The sequence below is a fragment of the Gavialis gangeticus genome, unplaced genomic scaffold (assembly GCF_001723915.1).
Source record: "Gavialis gangeticus isolate Ggan-Ray unplaced genomic scaffold, GavGan_comp1, whole genome shotgun sequence".
NCBI classification, from domain to species: domain Eukaryota; kingdom Metazoa; phylum Chordata; order Crocodylia; family Gavialidae; genus Gavialis; species Gavialis gangeticus.
Genome location: NW_017729025.1, coordinates 74,498,668 through 74,522,197, shown reverse-complemented (window position 1 = coordinate 74,522,197; position 23,530 = coordinate 74,498,668). Strand labels below are relative to the sequence as shown.

The window sequence follows — 23,530 nt, the reverse complement described above, 5'->3', positions numbered from 1 at the left end:
TCCACATGAACAATAACATTCTTTTGAGAATCAAAACTGAAATCCAGGCATTTTTGGCTTGCCAGAAAATGTGTTTTGATTGAACATTTATATGAGATTAAAATTCTTAAATATTGGACTAATTATCCTGCATTGAAAAAAAAATCTCAAAAAGATTTTTGGAAATGTACATGTGAATAATAGTTGCAGAACAAATTGTAAACTAGCTCTCTAGTAATTGTAGCTACTGTAATCAGTCCTACAGCCCTCGGAATTCAATCAGATTAAGTTAACCTTTTGCTGTTGAGAAAAGACACGTATCAATGGCCAGATACTTCTATGCCTCAAACCTCCATAGTGTCCGGGATACATCACAAACTGTAAGGAATATATCATCACAACATTGGAGAGATGAGATAGAGAAGTATTATTATTATCTCTCTGTAGGTAGGGAACTGAAGATCAGAGAGGTTCATGCCTAAACTCTTAGTAAAAACACCAGAACGGGAGTAATTGTGAGAAGTCTTGTGATTCAAAGACAAGTCTCTAGGACACAGCTTCTTTCCTACTTCCTTCTTTTTACTGAGCAGTAGTACTTTACTACTGTCCTACAATCAGCAGTAAATTACTAGCTATCGATGTTGGTTCTGTTATCTTGGGCCCCCGGCAGATGTTACACTTAAGAGGTGATTAACCAGTTAATCACCACTTAAGTAGTATCCTAGGCACACATTCGTGCAATTAATGGTGCCTTTCCTTTCCTTTTTCATGTCCTCGCAACAGGGTATTTTAGCAGAATTCACAGATTTGTTGGAATCTGACATGCTGCCCATGCTGTGAGTGGTTCTGCCATGGCCTCAAACTTGTGACTTGTGGGCTATCAATCGTGCATCTTAGTGCCCACACTACCCCAGCCCCCAAGTAACGGTGTGATAAAACGGAATAAACCACAAAGTTATTACACGGCATATGTGTAATAACTTTGTGGCTGGTTCCCATAGCACCTTATGGTGGTCAGATTGATCAGCTGATCAGGGCTTCCAGCTTTCAGGCCACATGGGAGTCCTTGATTCTGATATACTCCTGAGGCCGGGAGCTCCAATCAGCTGGCTGTCTTGCTACTTGCCTGAGCAATGGGAGCCTGGTATCATGATCCCAGATTGACTGGGATCTGATCCCTGATCTAAGAATCACACCTCCTGCCATGTACATGTAGCATGGCAGGAGGCGTCAGTGTTGGGATCATGCATCAGATCCCATTGCAACTTTATTTGAACATCTGCCAGGGAACTTGCTCCCTGACCCTAGTTGGAGGCAGGTTAAGTGAAGACTCTTGCCATTATCCCGCCCTGTCTGCTTCCTTGTTCCTCTGTGAGAGTTAGCAGGTAATAGTTCTCCTGTGTTTTTGGACCAAATATCTGTGTAACCTGCATAAAAGTAGAGGGATTGGAGTACCTTACTCCTTATTGCTGCTTTGAAAAGGCATGTGGTCAGAGCCAAAATTTAGTCTTAAACAATTTGTCAAAGGTCACAAGAGAAGTATGTGGCAGAGCAAAAAATTCAGGTCAAGCCTCTTGGCTGTCAGACCTGTGTTACTAGTCCATCCTTCCTCTGCATTGCTCTAAAATCAGAGAATAAACCTGAGGTAATCCACATCCAAGCATTTTTTCTCAAAGTTCACCTTGGTTGGTCTCATAAGTGTATGGGGCGGTGGGGAGGTTGCATTCTCTTCAGGTTGCTTACAAAGTATTATTTTTAGTAGCTTCATAGGTTCTCTATTATTAGCTAACTGTACCCTGCTCTTGCAGGAGTATGGAGCTAATGATCTGTTGGGTCTTTCCTTTTTCTGCCGATTACGATATTACAATGAGCAAGTATTCACTTCACACTTCTTCTCCTGCTAATCTATTGTTATAGATTTGTGGTTTCTTTTTTAATGTCTGGTTCATTAGAGGGTATAACATATATAGAGTTTTAAGCTGTGGTTGAGGAAAGCTGGGAATGTAGAGGTTAAGGTTTATTACGACTGTCATGTTTGGGAACAGAGAGCCATATACTATTTCTGCCCTAAGTCCCCACACACAACTTCCATTGATGTTGGAGTTACAAGCTTTCCTGAAGGCTGTTTATAGCCCTAGGAGCACAGCTTCTTCTTAGGTGAGAAGGACAGAATTGAAATCCATACAACAATTGCTTTTAAACCCCTTTAAGCTACAGTTGTAAAAATTTTGAGAAGCTGTGAAGCTGGGATAGGGAAATATGACCAAGTATCTAGGAATATATAATGTAGTAGGTAATATCTCTGTCTCTCAAACCACATGCACACAGACACTACTTTAAGAATATTCAACAGTATCATATATTATGTAGAGGGCACTATATACTTACCCTCCCCTGACACTCACAACATAAGCACATCATGAGGGAATAAACCCCTAAAAGCTTGGTTGTAATTTACTTCTTTACTTCCTGCACATAGTAACAATGGATAGTTGAACTGAAAAGCATTTTAAAATTCATAAATATATTAGTAGCCATTATCTAGTAGAAAACATGTGTCTGAATACAAGGATTGATCCATCACTGTGTTACTCCAGTGATGGATCAACTTTATACCAGTCGAACACAACTGAAATCAATGGAGTTACACTGGTGCAAGACTAAAGTAGCATATGGGGAATTAGGCCCAAAATATTTAAGGGTCACTGCACTCAAACAGGAAGACTGACATTTGTATGATTTATTTTGGGTGGGGTGTTTCAAGCTGGGCACCCAGAAAATGAGTCACTCAGAGAGAATTGTACATTTAAAAGTCTAGGTTGACAGTACTTAGATATACGTTCATTTTACAGAATAGCCTCTTTATGTCATTTTATCTTGTCTATGGAGGAGAAATGGAAATCTATTTGAAGTGAATATTAGATACTTTGTATTAACTTTGTAATATTTCACATGGAGTTTTGTTTTGAAGGGGATATTTTAAGATCCAGAGCTCCTCCACAGGTTATTTGATGGAAAGTGAATAGGGTATTTCTTTTCATACGTTGACGGTTTCATAGAGTTTAAGCCCAGAAGAGACCATTAGATCATTAAGCATGACTTCCTGTATTCACCCTTGAATTTCACTCAGGTTCCATTGTATTAAGCCAGATAACTTATGTTTGGTTTATCCTCTAGAAAGGCATCCAGCCTTGATTTCCTTATGAGAACAAAAAGTGTGTTGACTCCTTAGACTGAGCATAAGGCAGGCAGGCAGGTGTGCAAAGCAGAGTGGATAACATATAGTGCTAAGGCTGTTTAAAATAATCACAAAAACAAACCTCTGCAAACCTAACACCATAGCCTACAGGAGGAATATGACACAGAAATGCCAGTGTCTGCTTTCACTGGCACCCTCTTGACACTTAAGCTTTTGGGGGGATGAGGAGGGGCAGGGTCTGCCTTGGAATTTCAAAGATAATAAGCAAACTTGCGCAATACAAGTGAAGTTTGCATTCCTTTACATTTTAGATGTGACAGATAAAACAGAGGCAGCTAAAACACTGCTGTTCAATCCCTTGCCAAGGTGACATAACCCCAGCTAGCTTTGATGCTGTCTGATTGTAAGTCTCATGAGGATTTTAGTGGGGAAACAAATTCTGATTAGTTTGTTTGACTCACCTCTCTACTTACTTGTGTTCAGAAAGGGTTCCTGTACATTATCTTCCCCTCTCTTTATTGTGTGGTTTGCTTTGTTTGTTTGAGTTTAAAACTGCCATTATGTGAGAGTGTTGCAAGTATAAATAATTTAGAGGATAACTCTGTGGGGATACCACTTTCACTGCTTTTCTGCAGTAGCAACTCATTATAGTTCTGAGAACCAGCATTCCATAAGAACAATTATGCAACCTTAGTATGTCGTGGTTATTAACCAAGCCTTGTATATAGTGACAAGAAAATAATTTTGATGTTTATTTAATTAAATTTGTTTTGCCCTTTTAAAAGAACCTGTCTTCTTGTTTATGATTTGCACAATGGTCTTACATTTCCAGCAGGTATTTTCAGGCTTCTTGGATGGTTAGATGGATGGATGGGTATAGCCATCAGGTTCCACGTATTGTAAGTGTTTAGACTGAATATTGCTCCCCCCACCAAATAGATGGCCATTGTGATACAATTACCTAATGAAATTCACTTGTTTCTAAGGGAAATCTAGTCAGTTAATATATGTTAATATAGGCAAGTGAACAAAAGGTAATAAGTGGGTCACACTCAAAAAAAATCACGCACTGCTCACTCCTGTTTAAAGGAAAAGAAAAGCTCATAATGGAGCTTCTCTTACTTTCACCCCATCATTTTAAGAATTGCTTTGCCAATCCTTCACAGCAAATAGTAATTTTAAGTGGACCAACACAGAGCTCAGGTTGTGTGCACTCTGTGGTAATGATAGAGCAGCTGCCCTTTCTGGAGTCAATAAGTCCAACAATTGAGTCTTTTTTTATGTTTTTATTTTTTTGCCTCCTGCAAGTGAATCATTGCTGTTAACCTGAATGACAGGATTGCTTATAGAAACCGAGCCCTTCACCCATGCTGACCGCATCCAGGATCATCTGGGGGTCAGAGGGCAGGCAGGTAGTGTTTAAAACAGTTATAAGTAAAGGCTGATTTTTGTGTGTGTGCGCTTCAGCACTCCATAAACAAGAGCAAGGAATTGTTAAATAATCGATAGGTATTTGTGTGCATCCCTAACACACATATGCATTACTTCAGAGCCTGAGTCACAAAGCTGTATTAAACTGAGCATGTTTATAGATGAACTGAAACTGTTCAATGCTGTTTTCAACAAATTAACAAATTCTTGCACTTGTCTGACACAAATGTCTTTTTATTTTCAGTTTTTTTCCTTTTTCGAAATGTAGCTGTGTTCTGATGTCTTCCCTGGGGAATTATTTAGGTGTAAAAAGTCATCTGGTAAAATTAAACAGAAAAGATCTCAAAAAAGGGGATTATGCATCGTATTAAAATAACACACAAGTCAAAGACAGATGCATGGCCACATGCCTAGCTGCACTCAGTGAACAAATTATGTCCTATTTCGTAGATACACACTTACGTAGGCAATGCAGGCTGGTAGTGCTGTTGAAGAGGAGGATAGCAGAACTACAGCCATGTTTGACTAACAAGCTTTTACAGTAAGCAGGGCACTGATTAAAAGAAGTTTATGTTTTACACTGTTACTTTCCATAGATGGATTTATAGCCTAGTAAATAGAATTGGCAGTTATCTCAGAGCGAGGTCATTCTCCTGGGCATTCTCAAGCACTATTCCTGCTCTCTGTGCCTTTAGGACACCGCTCACATTTGCTCCTGCTGTTCATAACCTTGGTGTGATCCTTGATCCTGCTCTTTTTCCTTCTACACCTTCTGTGTTTGCACCTATGCCCATTGTAGTGTCAAGAGCATTAATCACATATGCCAGTTCTGCTCATGCTTTCATCTCCTCTCACCTTGCCTATTACTGTAATTCCCTTCTTTTAAGATCCAAGGTCCCAGTTCTCCACCTCCTATAATGTACAAAACCTGCTGCTTCCTTACAAATACCAAATATGAGATAAAAACCCTTCCTTCAAATAGTTCCACTGGCTTCAACCATTCACTCAGGATCCATTTCAAAGTTGTTTTTAAAACTCTGTAAAAACAAAAGCAAAATCCCAAGTATAGTTCTTGGACAGGTTCCTCTCTGCTATCTTCTATGCTCCTTCTCTCAGCTCAGCACAGTCATAAGAAAAATAAAGATTTCAGCCTTTTCAGTCACCTGCAACACCCTCCTCCAACTCCATATATTTTAAAATATTGGTGATATCAATATAGATATAGTCTCCTTACTTATACTTCTTAATTGCTAAACAATTCTGTGAAAGATATGACATGACAGTACATAAGAAGAAATAGTATAAATAATTATTTCTGTTATATTGAATATCAGAGGAGAGACCAATTAAGAAGTCCAACAGTCCAAGTTCATAGGTGACAGTGGCCTCATCTACACAAGACTCTGACTGCACAGGCGTTATTGCGCAGTCATTTAGTATTTGTATAAACAAGTACTAAATGACTGCGCCGTAACCCGCATTACTGAACAGTAGTGCCGATGAACAGCTTTTTTGTGATGTTGACTGCACATTAGCCTGAGACTACTGTGCAGTAGCATTGTGCCACACGTTCTGCCACGCGATGCTATTGTGCAGTAGTCTTAGGCTACTGAGCAGTCAGTCTCTCATGTAGATGCGGCCACTGAATATAAATGTGCAGAATGATTGAACACCAGCTTTTTTTGGTGAGGGTGCAAAATGTGCCTACAGAGCTTCCACTCACAGAATGTTTACATGCATTTGACCACCTGCGAATGAATTGCAGATGCAAACTTTAGTAATTGTATAGTTATGTGAATTGCACTGCAATTAGGTAGTTAAGAGACCTGTAAATTTGCATTTGAAACTGAGGTAAGAAATGTGACCCTACAAAAAAAGGCATTTGTGGTTTTCAAGGTATTAGTTTTACCCACACAAGGTAGGCAGTCTTCTGGAAATAAAGGTGATAAGGTACTGAATTAATTTACCATGCCTTCAGAGTTGAACCAATGTTTTAAATGGACCGTCTACCTTTAACAACACCCTCTGAAATGTACTAGTATTTACTGGACATATATGAGATAGACATAGATGTCTTCAAGTGATTTTTTTGTCAGGGTCCATTTAAATGTACCAACTTCTCTGTGGATCACTGTATTTGTCTGTAGATATTTTATTGACTCAGCCTATTGCATTTCCTGAAATGGTTATGGAAACTAAGCTGATACACCATAGGCTGATCTCTCTCATACTAGAATTTACTAGGATTAAAGCAGATGTGGCATTACTGGAGTCTGCTAGGCCTCATGTGATTTATAAAGATATAAAATAGATATTTTATGATTACGATGATGCTAAAATTTTTGTGGATGATAATATAGTCACATTGGAAAGACTGGATATAACAACTGTGGGAGATTCAAGAAGAGGAAACAAACTCTCTTTTGCTAGATGATCTGGCTCTTAGGAGGATATGATTGTAGTCAATAAATGCTTACATTTTGTTGCTTTTATTAGCCTGTTGGAGACTTTGTCACGCTAAAGGTGTGTAGGTGTAAATCTATACTTCTTTAAAATAGTGACTGTTTCCTGTAATTATTAAGGTAACAATCATGACTTTGAACAATCATGCCTTTTAACACTGTTACTAATAAATTGCAAGAATTCAAACTGAAATATAAAATGTAACATAATTTTTCACTTTTTGCTGTGGATTTATCTTTCTGTGTTTCATTTTATTTCAGTATCCAAGCTGAAAAAAATAACTCATTTTTATTTACAGTCAGTTTATCATCAATTTTGCTTTCAGGATCTCATGTATTAGCATAATCCTGCAGTGTTTTAGTTGAAAATACTGCATAGAAGTAGATTTCTTTTAAAAACTAACTTTACAGTGAAATTTATCATGAATGTATTTATACTTTTTTCCAGACCCTGTTTTTACAAAATCTATATTTTGAATCACAATTCATACAACACTGACCTAATGTTAAAGACCCAAGTCTTGCTTAGTGTATTTTAAAGAGTATTTCCTCATCAGTATGTGCATACCTTTCAGACATGTATATAATTTAATTAAGCATCAATGATAAGCAAAATACTATAATCTCAATTTATAGAAGGATTTGTTTTAATTGAAAATGAAGAATATTATGATGCACAATTTTAAGCAAAAACTGTGAATATTAAAAGCCATAAAAAACTTTGTCTTGTTTGCCCCAGTTTATCAGCTTGTCATCTTTTAGATGCACCAACATGTACAAACATATCCTGTTTAAATGTCAGATTCTTCATTTGTACCCACCACAGTCAGATCCTTACTATAAATCAGCACAGCCTCATTTGGTTCCAAAGATGTACACCAATTTGTACCAATGCAGGATTTGGCTCACCCATAATGCTGTTCATGTGGTTACTGACTTTGCACACATAGTTAATGGAACTACTAATGTCATTGAAGTTAAGCATGGATAACATTTCAAAAGCACCTAAGTCCCACTTTCAAAAGTGATTTAAGCACTTGATGGAGAACTCCATACATGGACTTAGGCCCTTAAGTCCAAGGGTCAGGCACCACTGAAATTTGTTGATCCTTCATTCAGCTTCTGCCTAAACTTCTGGGTGCTTAAGGTCTCCTAGTGCCTAATTTCTGCTGGTAAATTCCAGTAGGTGCCAAAGTTTTCTCTGGTGAGCATGTACAAACACACCTAAATTCTTGAGGCAACTCTGCTAATTGGAGCCCAAGCCCCAGGAGAATTAGCAGACTAAGCATTCCCCTGCCTATCTCAGCTGCAGGGCTCAATCTGGTAGGTGTTTCTGGAGCACATCTGTTGAATCAGACCTTGCATGAAAGCCAAGAGGCAAGGGTACAGTGTCAGGGCACTCACCTGAGAAGAAGACGACTTCTTTTCAAGTCTTTACTCTGTCTGATTTGGAATAGGAGCTTGACCCCACTGTTCCAAATCCCAGTTGATTGTCCTAACCACAGTGAGATAGCATTCTGGTTAGAAATTTTTCCGTTTTATTTTATAAATATAATTAAAAATATTAATTGGGGCAAAGAAAGGAAAGATTAGAAGTTGACTCTCTGACCTGATTAGGGCCCTCATCTTGAGACAATCTCAAGGGGAGAAGCAGAGTGCAGCCTGTAATCCAATGACTATTTCTTTGTGCAAAGTTTCAATAGGAGATATTGAGACAACTTTAGGAGCATAGCGGTTTGACCACCCTCTTAGGATAACACTTGGATTCCATATTAAGTTGAGTGGAGATGTACAAACAGATCTCCTGCCTCCCTAGTGACTACCCTAAACACTATGTTATTGGGTGGAATGGGATGGGCTTGCTCTGTGTTTTTTGTAAGACACGATTGGCTTTGCTTAGATGCCTGCCTCCGAGAGAGTGATAACATATGAGAATCCTAAGTGGAAGCTGATGATTCACTCCAGCCTGGAGTTAGGTGGTAAATTCCCTAAAGGGGGCAGGGCTTAGGTGGGTCGTGCAGTGCTGCCAAGACTTAGGCAGTTCAGTGTGTGCACAGCAGCAAAAATGTAGGCCCTAGAAGATTGTATTGACAGAAATTTAGGTGTCATGGGAATTTAAATGCCTCCAGAATTAGGCAAGGATTTCTGGCTTCTAAATTCTGAGCTGGGTTTCCTAAAATAACAGCTAGGTTCCTCAGTCTACCTAGTGAACCTAATTTGGGGAAGAGGTGATTGTTGCCTAAAATTTAGGTACGGTTGTGCCTGAGTCCCTTTCTGGATCTAGCCTTTAGGAGCTTAAATTTCACTAAAAGTCATTGTAACTGGCTTAAAAGGGGCCTGGTACTTCTGAAAATGGGAGTTTTTCCTTTTAAAAACATTTACATCACGTGCTAAAAGAGCTGTAGCAAGTCACACTGAAACAATAATTATTTTGCAGGATTCAGCTCCCTGTTACCCATTTTACAGCCTCAAATGCAGGTTTACAGGATTAACTACTCTCCCAGCAGTATTGCAAGTGCTATTAGGAGTCAGAATATTCTGAATCCATACTGAAATCCATCCATAACTGGTTATTAAAATATAGTAAGATCACAGTATATTTCAAAACTCCTCCCAAAAACTAATATAAAGATAAATTTGCTTTGTTGTATAATAGATTCCTCATATACAACATTTATGACAATGAAAATACTGCAAAACTGGCCAATTTTCACCAACCGCTCATAATGTTAATTTCATATTCCTTTTTTGTGTTACAATTTCCTTGCCTTACAATGAGCTCAAGGGACAATGACAAGACAGGCAAACCTAAAATATGAATCAAGCACTTCCTTTAGCTGGCTGTCCAAAAACACAACACCAGAAAGGTTGCGTGCATTAAAGTTAAGCTATTCTTCAACAGCAGCCATCACTGAGTGATGTGATTTAGGACACTCCCACAAAACCTGTGCATTCCACAGGTTTTGTGAGCCAGTTGAGTACTGAAATTCATAGAAACCCACTTCTCCGAATGCATCAGAGAATACAAACCTTGTCCGTCTCCATCCTCAGCTGGTTCTGAAGGATGGAGCCAGCAGAGAGAACAGAGGAATGATGCAACATTCACATGTCTGTCCTCAATCACAACAAACATGGCAGTCCAGGGACAGTGCTGAATACCAGCTGATTTTATCCCTGGCTCACCAGCTGTACTTTGCATTCACCTCTGGTGAGCCAGTAAGTTTGACTGTGCCACATAGGTTGAACCTTAAGGAGAGATGAGGCACCAGCCAGCAGTATGGGGCAAGCAGGTTTGTGAAGTGGTAGGTATAGACAGTGTGTTTCAGAATCTTTTTTAAAATTTTCCTTTCTCTAAGGCCCACACAGTTTAGCAACTAAGGCCTCTGGCAGACATTTCTTTAAAGGCACTATGGAATCTAATGCATGATTCCAACAATCGTGCCTCTTGCCATGCTACACATGCATGGCAAGCGGTGCAACAGTGGGATCAGGGATCAGTTCCCAATTGCACTATATCGCTGGTCCAGGGATTATGATCCTGGGCTCCCCCTGCACTGGCAAATAGCAAGCTAATCAGCTGATCCATGCTCCCAGCCAAAGGCTCCCAAGTCTGGAAGCACCAATCAGCTGACTGCCATTCCCACCTTAGGAACTCACTGGAGGCCTTGATTCCAATGTTGCCCTGAGCCTGGGAGCAGCAGTCAGCTGATCAGTGATTCCAAGGCTGGGAGCCTCCTCCTGCTCACCCTTTTACACTCCACAATGGTTATGTCTCATAGCACACTTGTGAGATGCAACCTTTCTTGTAACTGCAGTGTGGACAGACCCTCACATACTGTGTGGCAAGACCCTCCTATTTGTTAAATCCTACTCATCATAACAGACAGAGAGAATTAGCCTGAGCAAAACCTCTGTTTGTCCAGCAAGAGAAAAGATCAGAAAACTAGGGATGTTATCATACAACTACAATTTGGGAAGTGATTAGATACATCAATGATATGTGATCTAACAGAGGTGTGTGTGTATTTTATTTATGTATAAGTTATTTTTTCTATTCATTACTCCTAATTGCCTAACTAGTTCCCTTTCCTCTCATGTACAGGTTAGCATAGCAACCACCAACCAGCGAATGGTACCTGTAGTTAAACATTCTACAATTATTATGGACTTTTGTTTAATATTCTATTGTTCCACTGACAGCCTAGTTTTTAATATATCATCTTATATTGTCCTGTACATCATCATTATCCTGCTTCCCTTAGGGCCTTTACTACACAGTTTTTATTTATTTCTGCAAGCTAACATATATGCAAAATATATTTGCTCACATTAGAAAACAATGGAGCTGCTACCTCATCTTATTCAGCTCTTTCCTTCTTGTTTGCTAAACTTCTTCCTCCTTTTATCAACCTGGATCATTAGGAAGTCTAGGTATAGCATATCTATGCATGTGTGCACCAGGTTCAAACACTGAATACACATTAGCTTCTGAGCAAGCAGTATATGCGCAGACTTCTGCATTCCTTTAGCTTAGCAGCTCTGTGGCCTGCAGCATTACAACTTGGGCATGACCCAGGAAGGGATCAAGGATCCAGATTCCACAGAGGTAACTCTCTGGTTGCTTCTGTGGAAGTGACAGGAGCTCAACACCCAGCATAGGGTGCTCAACACCTCGCAGAAATCAATCAGTGCCTTGTAGTATATGACTCTAAAATTGCTGAACAGAACATTACATAATACTGTCAATATGGTGGTCTGATTAAATTTTGTCAGATCAAATTCTATCGCTTATTAAACACCTCTTTTCCCAAACTGGCTCTTGGATGAAACAAGTGTCAGTACAAGGTGCTGGTACTAGCACAGCAGCTCTGCTTCGTGAATGTCTTTACGATTTGTGCTTCTCCAACTTTCAGTGGCATATTTCTATAAATTTTTTTGGCTATGGATTTTTGAAAGGAGGCCTGTTAAGATCAGCTTTCTAAGATCCATTGGTTGACAGATAAAATACATATTTCCCAGCCTAATCCTTTCCTTTAGATTTGAAGATTTTAATAACAATGAAAAAAATGTACAAGCATGGTCAAGACAGGACAGTGGATACAAAAAAAAGTAGTTCACTTAGGGCAAAATGTGCTGTCAGGGAAAATGGAGCATTTCTTCTGAACTCACGAACTGGTAGGCTTCTTTCATACAGGTGTGTTTATGCCCCAGGCTTGCTGGCCACAGTCCATTCCATTTACAGAAGCTGAATTAAACAATAACTACCGCATTGCAAAAAGAAGAAGGAAAAAAAAGGTGAGCGTCAAAGGAGATGCCTGAGAGCTTTGTTAGGGCCAAGAAAAACCCTGTTGCAGTTGTCAGAGCTTGTTGATGTTGCAGAGAACGGCACATTTTTTTTCTGCTGGATTTTGTGGTTCTGCCTTAGGAAAGAAAGTAAAATAGAACGGAAGAACAAAGTCCTACTCTATAAATCAGCAGCTGCTCCTTGCCAGATCAAAGGAGTGACATTTTTGCTCCTGGACTACTTGTCCACTTTAGGTGCTTGACAGACAGCTAACAGCTGGCCTGCTACACGGCATAGGAGAATTGGGCTACGTCTTCTTCAGAGTAGATGACAAGCTAATCAGAGATATCCATAGCACAGGATATGTGAGTGCACCTTGATCTCTTCAAACATACCCAGTACAAGATTGCTAAACATCTTTTGTGCATTTTTGGTAAGTTAATATTTAAGTAGTTTCCACTGAGAAGTAGAATGGAGAATTAATACTTCAGTCCAAGTTCATCACAAATATGAAAAGTTAAACATAGGTTAAATGTATCAGTAATGCTTCTCTGTGGGTTAATTTATAATTGGATGGAAACTTAACATGAACTAGAGAAGAATTTGTTTAAGTTACTTTACCTTGATTGAATACTGCAAAACTATGGATTTTCAAAAATGACCATCTAAAATGAGGTTCCTGAATTCATATTTAAAGGACATGTCTTACTCAGTTTTGAAAATCTTGCCCTGTATTTTTAAGATGATAAATTAACACAGCTTTAATATAAAATAGTTAAGAATAAATAGACCTGCCTGAATTCTACCTTTAACTTGGACACTACTGTGCAAGCATATCAGAGTACATGCCAAATTAGCTAAAATTGTGTTTAGTGTCTCCGTAAGATGTATGTAGACAGACCCGGAATTTTAATGTCAGTAGTAAAACTTTCAAAGTAATTCAGTTTCTAGTTGATTCCCATCTGCAATAAATCAAGTACAGGATGAGGTTATATACTACAACTTATGTCTATTGACTTAGCATTTTATCTTTAAGATATGAATAGCTAAGGAAGTATGTCTGTTTGTCTCCTCCCTTCCTTTCAAGTACCTTTGAAAGATCACTTTTACAGTGCATGATAAATAACCATATATGAATAAGCTGATGGCATTCTGAAAGAGTAACAGGCATTGCTTCAGAAATCACGATCTGCTGGGATGTTTTGTTATGTGGTATCAGGTGCGATTACATTCACTGAATAGTGTTTATTATCATTCAGAATTCCAAGGGAAATAAAAGATAATTTTCCACCTATGTTAAAATTTCTTGAAAGCTTATAATGAAAATCGCTCTATGTCAGCGTCTTTGTGTAGCAAGGGTTCTTCATTAAACTTAATGTTAACGGATTTATTCCTTTAACTGGTTCTCATTCAAAATGGGGTTTCATAGAATATTTGCAGTCCTGGATAATGAAATCCTCTTTCCATTGTAAATTTTAACTGAGTAAAAAATGGTTTCATACTCAGTCAAGCAAGCAAGTTCACTTTTGCAAAAATAATATTATAAAAATAAGCATATACCTATTAGTTAAATTACTTGTATCCTACAGGATATGATTAATAGATAACATATGTACAGAAGCAGCCCTAAAGCTTATGTGACCTACATGAGAGCATTTAGCCCCAATCTTCCCAGGACCACAAGTATGCACTAAACATAAGCATGCCAACCATTCAGCTGGGGCACCATCCCAAGTTCTTAGGCATGGTCCCATTCAGTTCCACCAGATCACAGCATATAATGATTTCCCATCTGCACTTCCCCATCTCCCCATTTGGAAAGCTATGCTTTGGCTCCATCTCCTGGCTTCCTGGTACATGTAAGTGGGGAGGTCACCAAGGGCCAGACAGGGCATAAACAAGTAGGAAGTTACCACGGACAGGGAGGACTACATGCGTTTGGGGTGCAGTAAAACAGTCAGACTGTGTAAAAGCTAGGCTGAGCTCTGTATATCTCATTGCTAGCTCTGTTTGTCTTATATTGAATGAGAAAGGGGTGTATTTTCTTGACACCAAACTACAAGTAAGATTCCAACATGGTGCAACCACCTGATCTAAGGAATAAGCAAGTGCAACTCTGCAGTAGTTGAAGTTACACTATGTGTACTACTCTACTGGCTGTAAAACAAATCAGAGTCTTGGCAGAAGCCACATCATTGTCCTCTGTTCCAAAAACTAGTAACCTGGTAAAAGTGTTACATATTTTAAGGCATTTTATCTGAGATGAATAAATACCTGTAATATCAACTTTCGTGATTTTATTGCAAGTCCCATATTATTTCAGGTTTAAATTAAAAAGTCCCAACTTTGATAACTGGATGAGAACATTATTACAGAAAATTTCTATCATTTGCGGTTTTGAAGAAAACCTTGGAAGTGTGACCAGTAGTCTCAAAAATCAAAGAAGAAAGGGGAAATCTTAGTATCTTGAGATTTTATAGCGAAAGTGTCGTGGTTGTGGGAGATCTGGTTCAAGATTTTTTAATCCTTTAGATTGGTAATACAGAAATACATCAGTCCTCTGACTGCTACAATATATATTCTAGAATTGACACCTTCAGTGAAGATAATTTTGCAAATGATATACAAGACATGGCAGAAGTTTTAAGAACCATAAGTGAACAGGCAGCCAGCTCGTATATTTTTAAGATACTATAATCTTCTGTGGAATACCTATAACACTTCTGACAAGGTTATCCAATCCTGCTCTTAGAAGTTTTGTCAAGGAATAAGTCCCTCTTGTTTTTCTTTCTTTGTAAACCAATCATGTAAGTGACTCTACTTCTCAATTTTTATGACTTTAGGGAGACTTTTTCACTGGCTCACTTCCAGGTGACTAGCTCAGCTTCATACTTACAAAGAATGCTGCACATAAGACTTCGTAACCAGGTGTGGCACAGAGGCAGTGAAGCATAAACAAAGGGTTTATCAACCCTTTTTTATGCATGCGCGCACGCGCACACACACACAAAGACACCTAAACCCAGTTCTGTCAGTTTGAAACACACACTGGAGTGAAAAGTTAAATAAACTATGAAGGTTAGCTTTCAATTTAGCTTTCAATTTCAAGTTTGACTGATAAGCAGAGGTTTTTTTAAAAGGGATATATTTATGGGGAAGAAAAAGTTGTTACAATTTTAGTCCATCAAGCGTCACTCTTTCAGAACAAAGAGAGAGTTAATCACATTTTATGAACACACAGTTTGTCATACCATCATTTTGTGAACAAAGTAATTCTTTCTCAAAAGGAGGGGGGGAAACACCTTTTTTCTTTTTTTTGTGTAATATAGAATCATAGCAACATAGGGCTGGAATGACCCCAGAAGGCCATCAAATTCTACCCCCCTTCTCAAGGGAAATGGACAGTTCTTCATTACTAGCACTGTAAATTTATGGAAAATTTGCAGTGTTAGAAATCCCAGGGAGACAGGGGGTATACAGGTGTCCTAGCTTGCATCTGCCTCTCCCCTGTGGGCAAAATGAGGCCAGCTTTGGCCTCGGGAATGTGCCCTCCATCCATGCCTTCCCCAAACCAGTTACCCCAGGTGTAGGGGTAGTCAAGTGAAGCCTACAGGTGTTCCTTCTGGCATGAGAAACTCACTTATAGATGAGATCTTCCTGGCTGGAATTGGAAGATCTTTCCTGAATCCACCAGGTTTCCTCCACAAGATAAGATACCATGTGAATGCATCTAGGCTTGCAGTTTCTAGCAGGAGAGCAGCATTTCTCCCTCAAGAAATGTAACACCTGTCCACATAGCCAGGATCATCCCTATCTAAACCATGTTTGCAGAGCACTGAGTATTTAAAAATATTCTCGTGGATGGCACAGGATAATGGAAACAGTACAAAACATTTCATTTCTAGATCATTGCCTTATATCTCTTATAAGGATTCAGATTATCATTTACCCTAGAAACGAATCTCTGTGATATAATGTTGAAGCTCATTGGTGGAGTTGTCTTGTAGAAATGTAAAATAACTACTATTACCTTATCTATTAATTTTCCCAAACTAGGACACCATATTAGTCTAGCAATATTGTTCCTATTGCTCCTGATTCTGATGTGTTCTTTACAAGCTCACAGACAGCCATGGTTCCTGCCCCAAAAACTGATCTAAGTGGAGACTAGGCATCATTGTACTTAACCTACTACACTGCAAATGTATTCTTACAGATTTGTTCTTTTCTCTATTTTAATGTGAAGACTGTTAGTTCTGTCTACACATGTAGTAGGTGGGCTAATTAAAAATATATATACTATTTTATCACCTCAGTTTCCGGTGTGAATATTTTAAGTAGAACCTGGAGTGCATAATGATACTGATGAATCTCAGAGCTAAATTCTGTGGCCCTACCTTGTTTTCAATGGGGAAAATTTACCCTGGAGGACCAATATGTCTCTGTTTCATTGAAGTCATACATTAGAGATGCTCGTGCCTCACTTAGTACAATGCTGGGGTAAATGCCACTCAGTTCTTCAACCAACCCCCACAGACCTCAGGTCAGGAATGAATTGCCTATTCCCAAATACCACTGTTGTTCACCTGCAGAGTCAGACTGTTGCACACTTACCCAGCTGACATGAATTTTCCTCCAATACCCTTTCAATAAAGTAAGAGACTAGCTTGCTATTTGGTATAAATCAGTGCTATCTCTAGTTTATTTCAGGTACTGATTCCCTTTAGACTTACTAATGTAGTGGTCAATAGCATTTAAAAATATGTACAATTCAACCTATAGTAACCTTTAAAAACAGGTCTTTTTAATTTTGTCAGATGTGTTCATGCTGACGAGGAAACCTCTATTTCTTTTACAGTCTGCATTAATATTTCTTTCAAATTTAAGATGACTATTGTTTATCATAAAATTAAAATGTATTAGGTAAATGTGACTTCTAAAATCATTTTGATGTGACTTGAGAGAACATACTAACTAAATGGGTTGATGAAATTAAACAATTTGTAGCCCTTTTTATGAAATATAGAACATAATTTTATGATGGGAAAAAACAGTGGCTCCACTTCTACAGACACAATTTAAGAAAAAATACTGGAATCATACTAATTAGAGATGGATCAGTCAGTCCGACTCCAACCCATTACGAATGAAAGCTGGAAACATGCTAAACTGTACTGCAGTAATTCAAGATGCTATGCAAACTATAATATTCCTCAACTTTCCTTTACTGTTATACTATTCTGACTGAGGCAGATAAAAACACATGAAAGCCATGTAATTTCTTTTAAATGCATCATCTTGCATGTGGAGCTAAATCCTCATTGCTTTGCTCCTACAAAAAGGCCCACTGAAGTTAGAGGAACTTCTTGGGTACAAATATACATATAATTTATCTGATTGGTATATATAACAATTCTAATAGAAAAAGCATTTTTTCATATCCAAAGCCCACTGTTTGAATTAGTGGGGTCAGCAATCTCAAGTCTGCAGAATGTTTAAGTATTCCAATTACTCATGTATTTCTAAACAGCACACACCTTATTTGTCATTCCAGGGTCAGGGCCAGATTTAACATATATGAAAATGTAGAGCTTATGAAAGCTGCCAACAGGTCAGTCCTGGAGCTGGACTTCCTTGTTTATCCATAGAACAAATATGTATCATTCCATACTGTCTGGCTCTTCTAGAGACTCCTTGTGTAAACCTGGTCAAATCACTCAAACTCTCTTTGTCTCAGTTCCTTTCTGTAAAATGGGAATAGCAATGCTTTCTTCTCCCACCACTTGTCTAACCAATCTATTCATATGTAAGTTCTTTGAGACAAGGACTGTCTTTCTTACCTGCTTGTAAAATAAAGACCTGATCTTAGTTGGGGCCTCCAGTTGCTACTGTAATGCAAATAGTTATTATTAGTATTTTTATTGTTTTTGTTAATAATAATAAATCAGTTATATCAATAACAAATAATATGCAGACACTACACTCTGTGCGAATATCTACCAATTATGTTGATCGTTTATGTGGTGGTTTATGTGATGTACTCATTGCTGATTAATACAGGGCCTGATTTCCAGTCTGACCTCAGCTGCACATCTGTTTTATCACCTACAGTTTGGTAGGTACAGATACCTTTAGTTGTAATTTTTCCAGCATTATTATTAGTGGATGCAACTGTTACCATTTAAGGCTGTGATTTTCAAAGGAACCAATGAAATTAAATTTCAGCTGTTATGTGATCATGAATGACACGTGCCTCTGGCAGCTGGCAGGGCACGGCGGTGGTGAGAGCGCAGCAGTGGCAAGTGGGAGAGCTCCTGCAGATGCTGCCAGCGCTGTTGGCAGCAGGGGCAGGGAGGGAGATGGCAAGTGCCGACCAGGAGTCAGCAACCACCTGCAGATGCTGCCAGCAGCGGTGGCAGCAGCCACCAGGGATCGTGTGGCAGTGTGGCAAGTGGTGACCACCAACACTGTTGGCAGCGCCTTTTTGTAGGGGGTGCACCGCCACGCTCAGGGGGTGCACGTGCACCTATGTGCACCCCCTATGTGTTGCCCCTGTATGCAATGACCCTTTTTATACCAAAAATTCATTACATGTGAGGTAAAGTTACTCTTAGGTGATCGGTGTGGTGGAAGCCACACATCGTAGTTAGCTGCTTTATGCAGTGCATTGTGGTAGTCACATGCACCAAAATATAGTCTCCTATCTGGATCTGTACTCCTCACCCATTGTCTGTGATCCGTGTTTCTGTAGTTGCCATCCCCATTATGATAGTGCCCTGTGCCTGTGTATACTGTCTGCAGTTGGTGAGTACAAAAATTGTCTTGTAAAAGTGATAGAAATGGGTCTGGGGGTCAGTATAGTCGAGGTCTTGGAATGTATCCCTATTTGTTACATTGTAAAGTAGGTTCCCTTTATGTGAATTCAAGTTATGCGCTGATTTCCAGGAACGCATGAAAAGCATAAAGCAAGGGAAACCTGTACTTGCATGTCTAAATGACAGCAGTTACACCTGCAATTCTTTGCACTTGGAAAATCGTAGAAGCCAAAATAAAGGTGTAGTCAAAACAGGGCTCAAAATCAAAATTCATTAGCAATGGTGACAATGGTCTTTCTTTTCAGAATTTATGATACAAATTTTGCCATATATTTTAGTACAAGGACCCTTGGTGGACTTTTTTTTTCCTTTAGGGCAATAGAGTTTGGGAATCACCATCAAGGCTTCAGAACTGAATCATCTAAGTAGCTCCCATAAAGAATCTAGAATTATTCGTGTGGGCTTAATAAACAGGGGGCCAAATTTTTCCTTTGGAAGTGAATGACTGGCAAGCACATGGAGAAACAGGAGCTGGGTTTTCAATATCCATCCCATAAAACCTATACCATGGTAACTGATTGAATATGTAACACTAAAGCAGAGTTTCCACATTTGGAAGCTCATAAATGTAAGCCAGTTGTGTCACGTTAGACTTTACAGGACTCAGAATCGTCAAGGTTAGTTCTACATTGTTGTGTAAACCCCGGGTTTTTTTTTTTACTAACGTAAACATTCTGGCCAGTGTCCAAAGATATGACCTCTATGTGAACCTTTAACCTTCCCTTTAATTATTTGTTTGAAGACAGTGTGGAGTTCTCCTGCTGAGAATGGAGAACCATAATGCTTTGCAGCCCTCTGAGTAAGGCAGTGTTTGTAGGGAAGTGGAAAGGGACATAAATAAGGGGACCACCAGATGTAAATAATAAAAGTGATTGGGGTTTAAATAAAAACTGAAAAAGCAATTTAGTTTCCCTAAAGAGTGGCCAGATCGCTGAAAATAGGGGTTAGTAAGAAAAAAGTGGGGGAGGCTCTGTTGTCTGTGATTTTTTTACAGGCCTATACAACTGCTCATTCCATTCTTTAAAACCTTGCCATCTGTATACACCATTAGGAGCTCATAGGAGAAGAGAAAACAGTCTTATCAGGCTTTTCTGTTAATCTCTATTGGCCTTAACCTTAGCTGATAAAAGGCATGCTGGATAGAGAAGGTTCAGGTCAGCCCCCATTTGGTCAGTGGGTAACATTACTAGAAAGCAGCTAAGCAAATTAAGTCCTATCAGAGACCTTTGTCTTTGATGATGAAAACGTGTCTAGAAATCATAACGTTAGGGTAGGAAATCCAAGCCCCCTCCCCCCATGGTGAAATCATAGCTAGCTGAGGGAATAAACAACAGAATCAAATCTTTGTTTTTATTTTTAATACCTGAAGTCTTGACTCGTTACTAATTCAGAGGCAGGATGACATTTTTGACAACGAAGCTATACTTTCCTTAAAGAATAAAGAATGTCTTTGTTTTGGATGTAAACAGAGAGATGCAAAAGAGCCCTTTAGTGTTACTTACAGCATTTATTCATCTCTCTGATGGAATTCCCACTAGTATGATCACAGGAGATGCAAACAAAGGTGTACTGTCTCTTATCTGCCATGGACTTTAACCTGGGGGGAAGAGCAACACAGCAGCCGGTACTGCTTATTTCTGATGCCCAATACTTTAAGTGTTAGACTTTTATGCACCGGGCTGATGAACTGAGGTTTCACTTGTGGACTGAAAAATTTGGATTCATTTCAGTGGGGTTTGGATCAGGCCCAATGGCAATGTATGGAAGCTGTTTGGGATGATGGGCATGTTAGTATTTCTGAAGAGGATTAAACACTAGTATTCAACTTCATTAGCGCTCCTTAAGGGTCACTAGACTGAAGTCTGAACTGTGAAATAGCAGACAAAACCTCTACATCAGCCCTAAAGTGTTCTTAAAACACAAAGGGCAGGGACAAAAACAAGTGTGGCTTGTGACTGATAGAAAATAGCCTTGTTGTGAATAAAGTGTGTGAATAAAATAAGTTTTTAAAATTATTCTCCTCAGTTTGATTTTATTGCTGTTTGAGCTAAGAGGGGTGGTTGTGCATTAAGCTAATAGGAAATATGCAAACACTTCTTTTTGGATTACCGATGAAATTAAATCCAGGCTTTCTGGCCAAATAACCTAATGTTCAGATGCATTGGTCCCTACTACAGCTCTGGTACCTGGTTTGAGAAAAAAGTTATTTTGGGCCTAATAGTAAACACATGTACCTGTGACTCCCTCTTTCTAACAAGTTGAAAGGTGCCTCCATTTACGGCTGGCCGTTGCCTTATGTTCTGCCCTGGCCGCCCCCCCTCTTGGCTGAAAAGGTCGCCCCCAGCTGGCACTGACCTCGAAATGACCCCTGACTTTACAGGCTTAAACTGCAGGAGTTGCAGAAGAGCAGAAGTCTTTCTGGGCCAGCACTTATTGCTGCTGTGCTGGTGATAAAACTTCAGACAGCCTAATTGATGGCTTTGCTGACCTAACAATACCTTGTGAAAGCACAGAGTGGCAAAGCCTGGTCCTCATTTATGGCCAGCTGCAAGGGTAGCTGAATCCCCTATGATGAAAAAAAAAAGTCTTCTTGCCTGTGAACTTTAACCAGGTCCCTAGCTCCTCGAAGAAGTTAAAGAAACAATTGTCTTTTAACCCAAGTTTTCATTCATGTTTACTTGTTGTTCCAAGCCTTCTAGTAAATCCAGCCTAAAGCTGGCCAGTAAGATAAGCATTTTACAAGTTACAGTTTCTGAGCTCTTAGACAAAAACGCTTTAAAGTACAATTATGCCTTTTTTTTCTCCGTTAACATACTGCTGCCTTGCACTGAAACTCTGCCAGAGTTTAAGCAAAGGTGTTCTAAAAACACAGAAGCAAGCTGATGAAAGGACTTCTATTCTTTGTATTCTGTTTCAGGTTTATTAATGCCAGAAGAAGAATAGTACAGCCTATGATTGACCAGTCAAATCGAGCAGGCAAGTTCCAAGTACTATCTGTATTCAAGTCCCACAGGCACAAATCCTCATCAAGTTATTCTTCAGGAGTCCCATCACCTGGTAAATAAATGCTTCGACCAGGCATTCTGGGAGATTATTTTTTCTTATGTCCCCAGAATTCCGCTGTAGGAAGCAACTTCACTAATTGGTGCTAATTGGAGATTTCCCACCCTGACTCTACTGAAACTGCTTTTTATTTTCTCTCTGAATTGGTAATTGGGTACAAGTACTAGTGCCACAAGCAGTTTGTTTGACTGTGAACTCTTGAATTACTCATTGCTTGTCTGCATCCAATCAGCAGGACAATCTCATTTTCTTGCTACCCACAACTCCTTGGTGTATGCATTGCTTTCACTTCTGGAGGGCTAGCTGTAAAACTCATTGTATCTATTCATTTGCTTTGACTATTCACAATATGCTACTAACGCCTGACGTGCTACCATACTGACAAAAAAAATATTAAAAGATTATTACTTTTGTTTAAGAATGCACCAGATATGTTGCCCCTAAAATACATTAATTTTCTGGCAATCTCTCCTGTCTTCATTTTTATTAAATCATTTATAATATGTAACTCTTTAAAACAGTTACTTGTCCAGTGCTAATCATGCAACTTTGTAATATGCATTTCCTCAGCCTTCTAGGGAGTTGTGGTTTTCTGCGGTGAGGTTACGGTATAAAACTGTTCTCCATGTGGTGATGACTGTTGTCACTAACAAGGGCTTTAACTTGATGGTGATTTCGCCTGCTGCTTTACTTCAAAGGTTTTTGAAAAGGTTATTAATCCTTTGGGAAAATCTTCCTATGTAGCATTAAATTTATTCTTCACTAACAGGTGAAAAAGGGGAAACACTAAAGCAAAGCACGCAAAATACTAAGAACAAAGTATGTATGTTAACATGAAAAGTAATGTCCAGCATTTCCCTTCCCACTAAAGAAGGTGCAAGTATATTTGTGTTTTATAACAGTAATGTGTTTGACCACAAGTACCCTGTACCACAAACTGCAGCTTCTCAAATTTAAACAATTAGCAAGGAATGCACTAAGTGCTCACTTCATTAAGAAAAATACAAAGCACTGAGAGAGGGTTCCACTGTTTTGCATTAAAGGTAAGTAAAGCAGCAGATCCTATGCAACAGGACTGACTTGACAAACTTGTTTATTAGGCCCCCCTATAACATTTTTATTCTATAGTCCTGGTAACGTAATCAGCTCATAAAAACACAACCTGTTTGAAAGTGACAGCCAAGATATTGAATGTAGTGTTTCAGTGTTGAGACTGGAACAATTGCTGATTGTTTGG

At 39.0% G+C, this 23,530-nt stretch overlaps 1 protein-coding gene across 8 annotated transcripts in view; it reads left to right on the top strand.

Moving 5' to 3' along the window:
• The window catches only part of MEIS2 (Meis homeobox 2), a 268,428-nt gene that overhangs the window by 241,064 nt on the left and 3,834 nt on the right, over positions 1-23,530 (top strand). For 7 of the 8 annotated variants that reach the window (XM_019518951.1, XM_019518949.1, XM_019518952.1 and 4 more), the window contains one exon: positions 22,148-22,206. In XM_019518951.1, the coding sequence (XP_019374496.1) occupies positions 22,148-22,206 (59 nt within the window). Of the gene's footprint in view, positions 1-4,486; positions 4,758-22,147; positions 22,207-23,530 lie in introns of those variants that run through there. The other variant, XM_019518956.1, reaches the window with a different exon arrangement.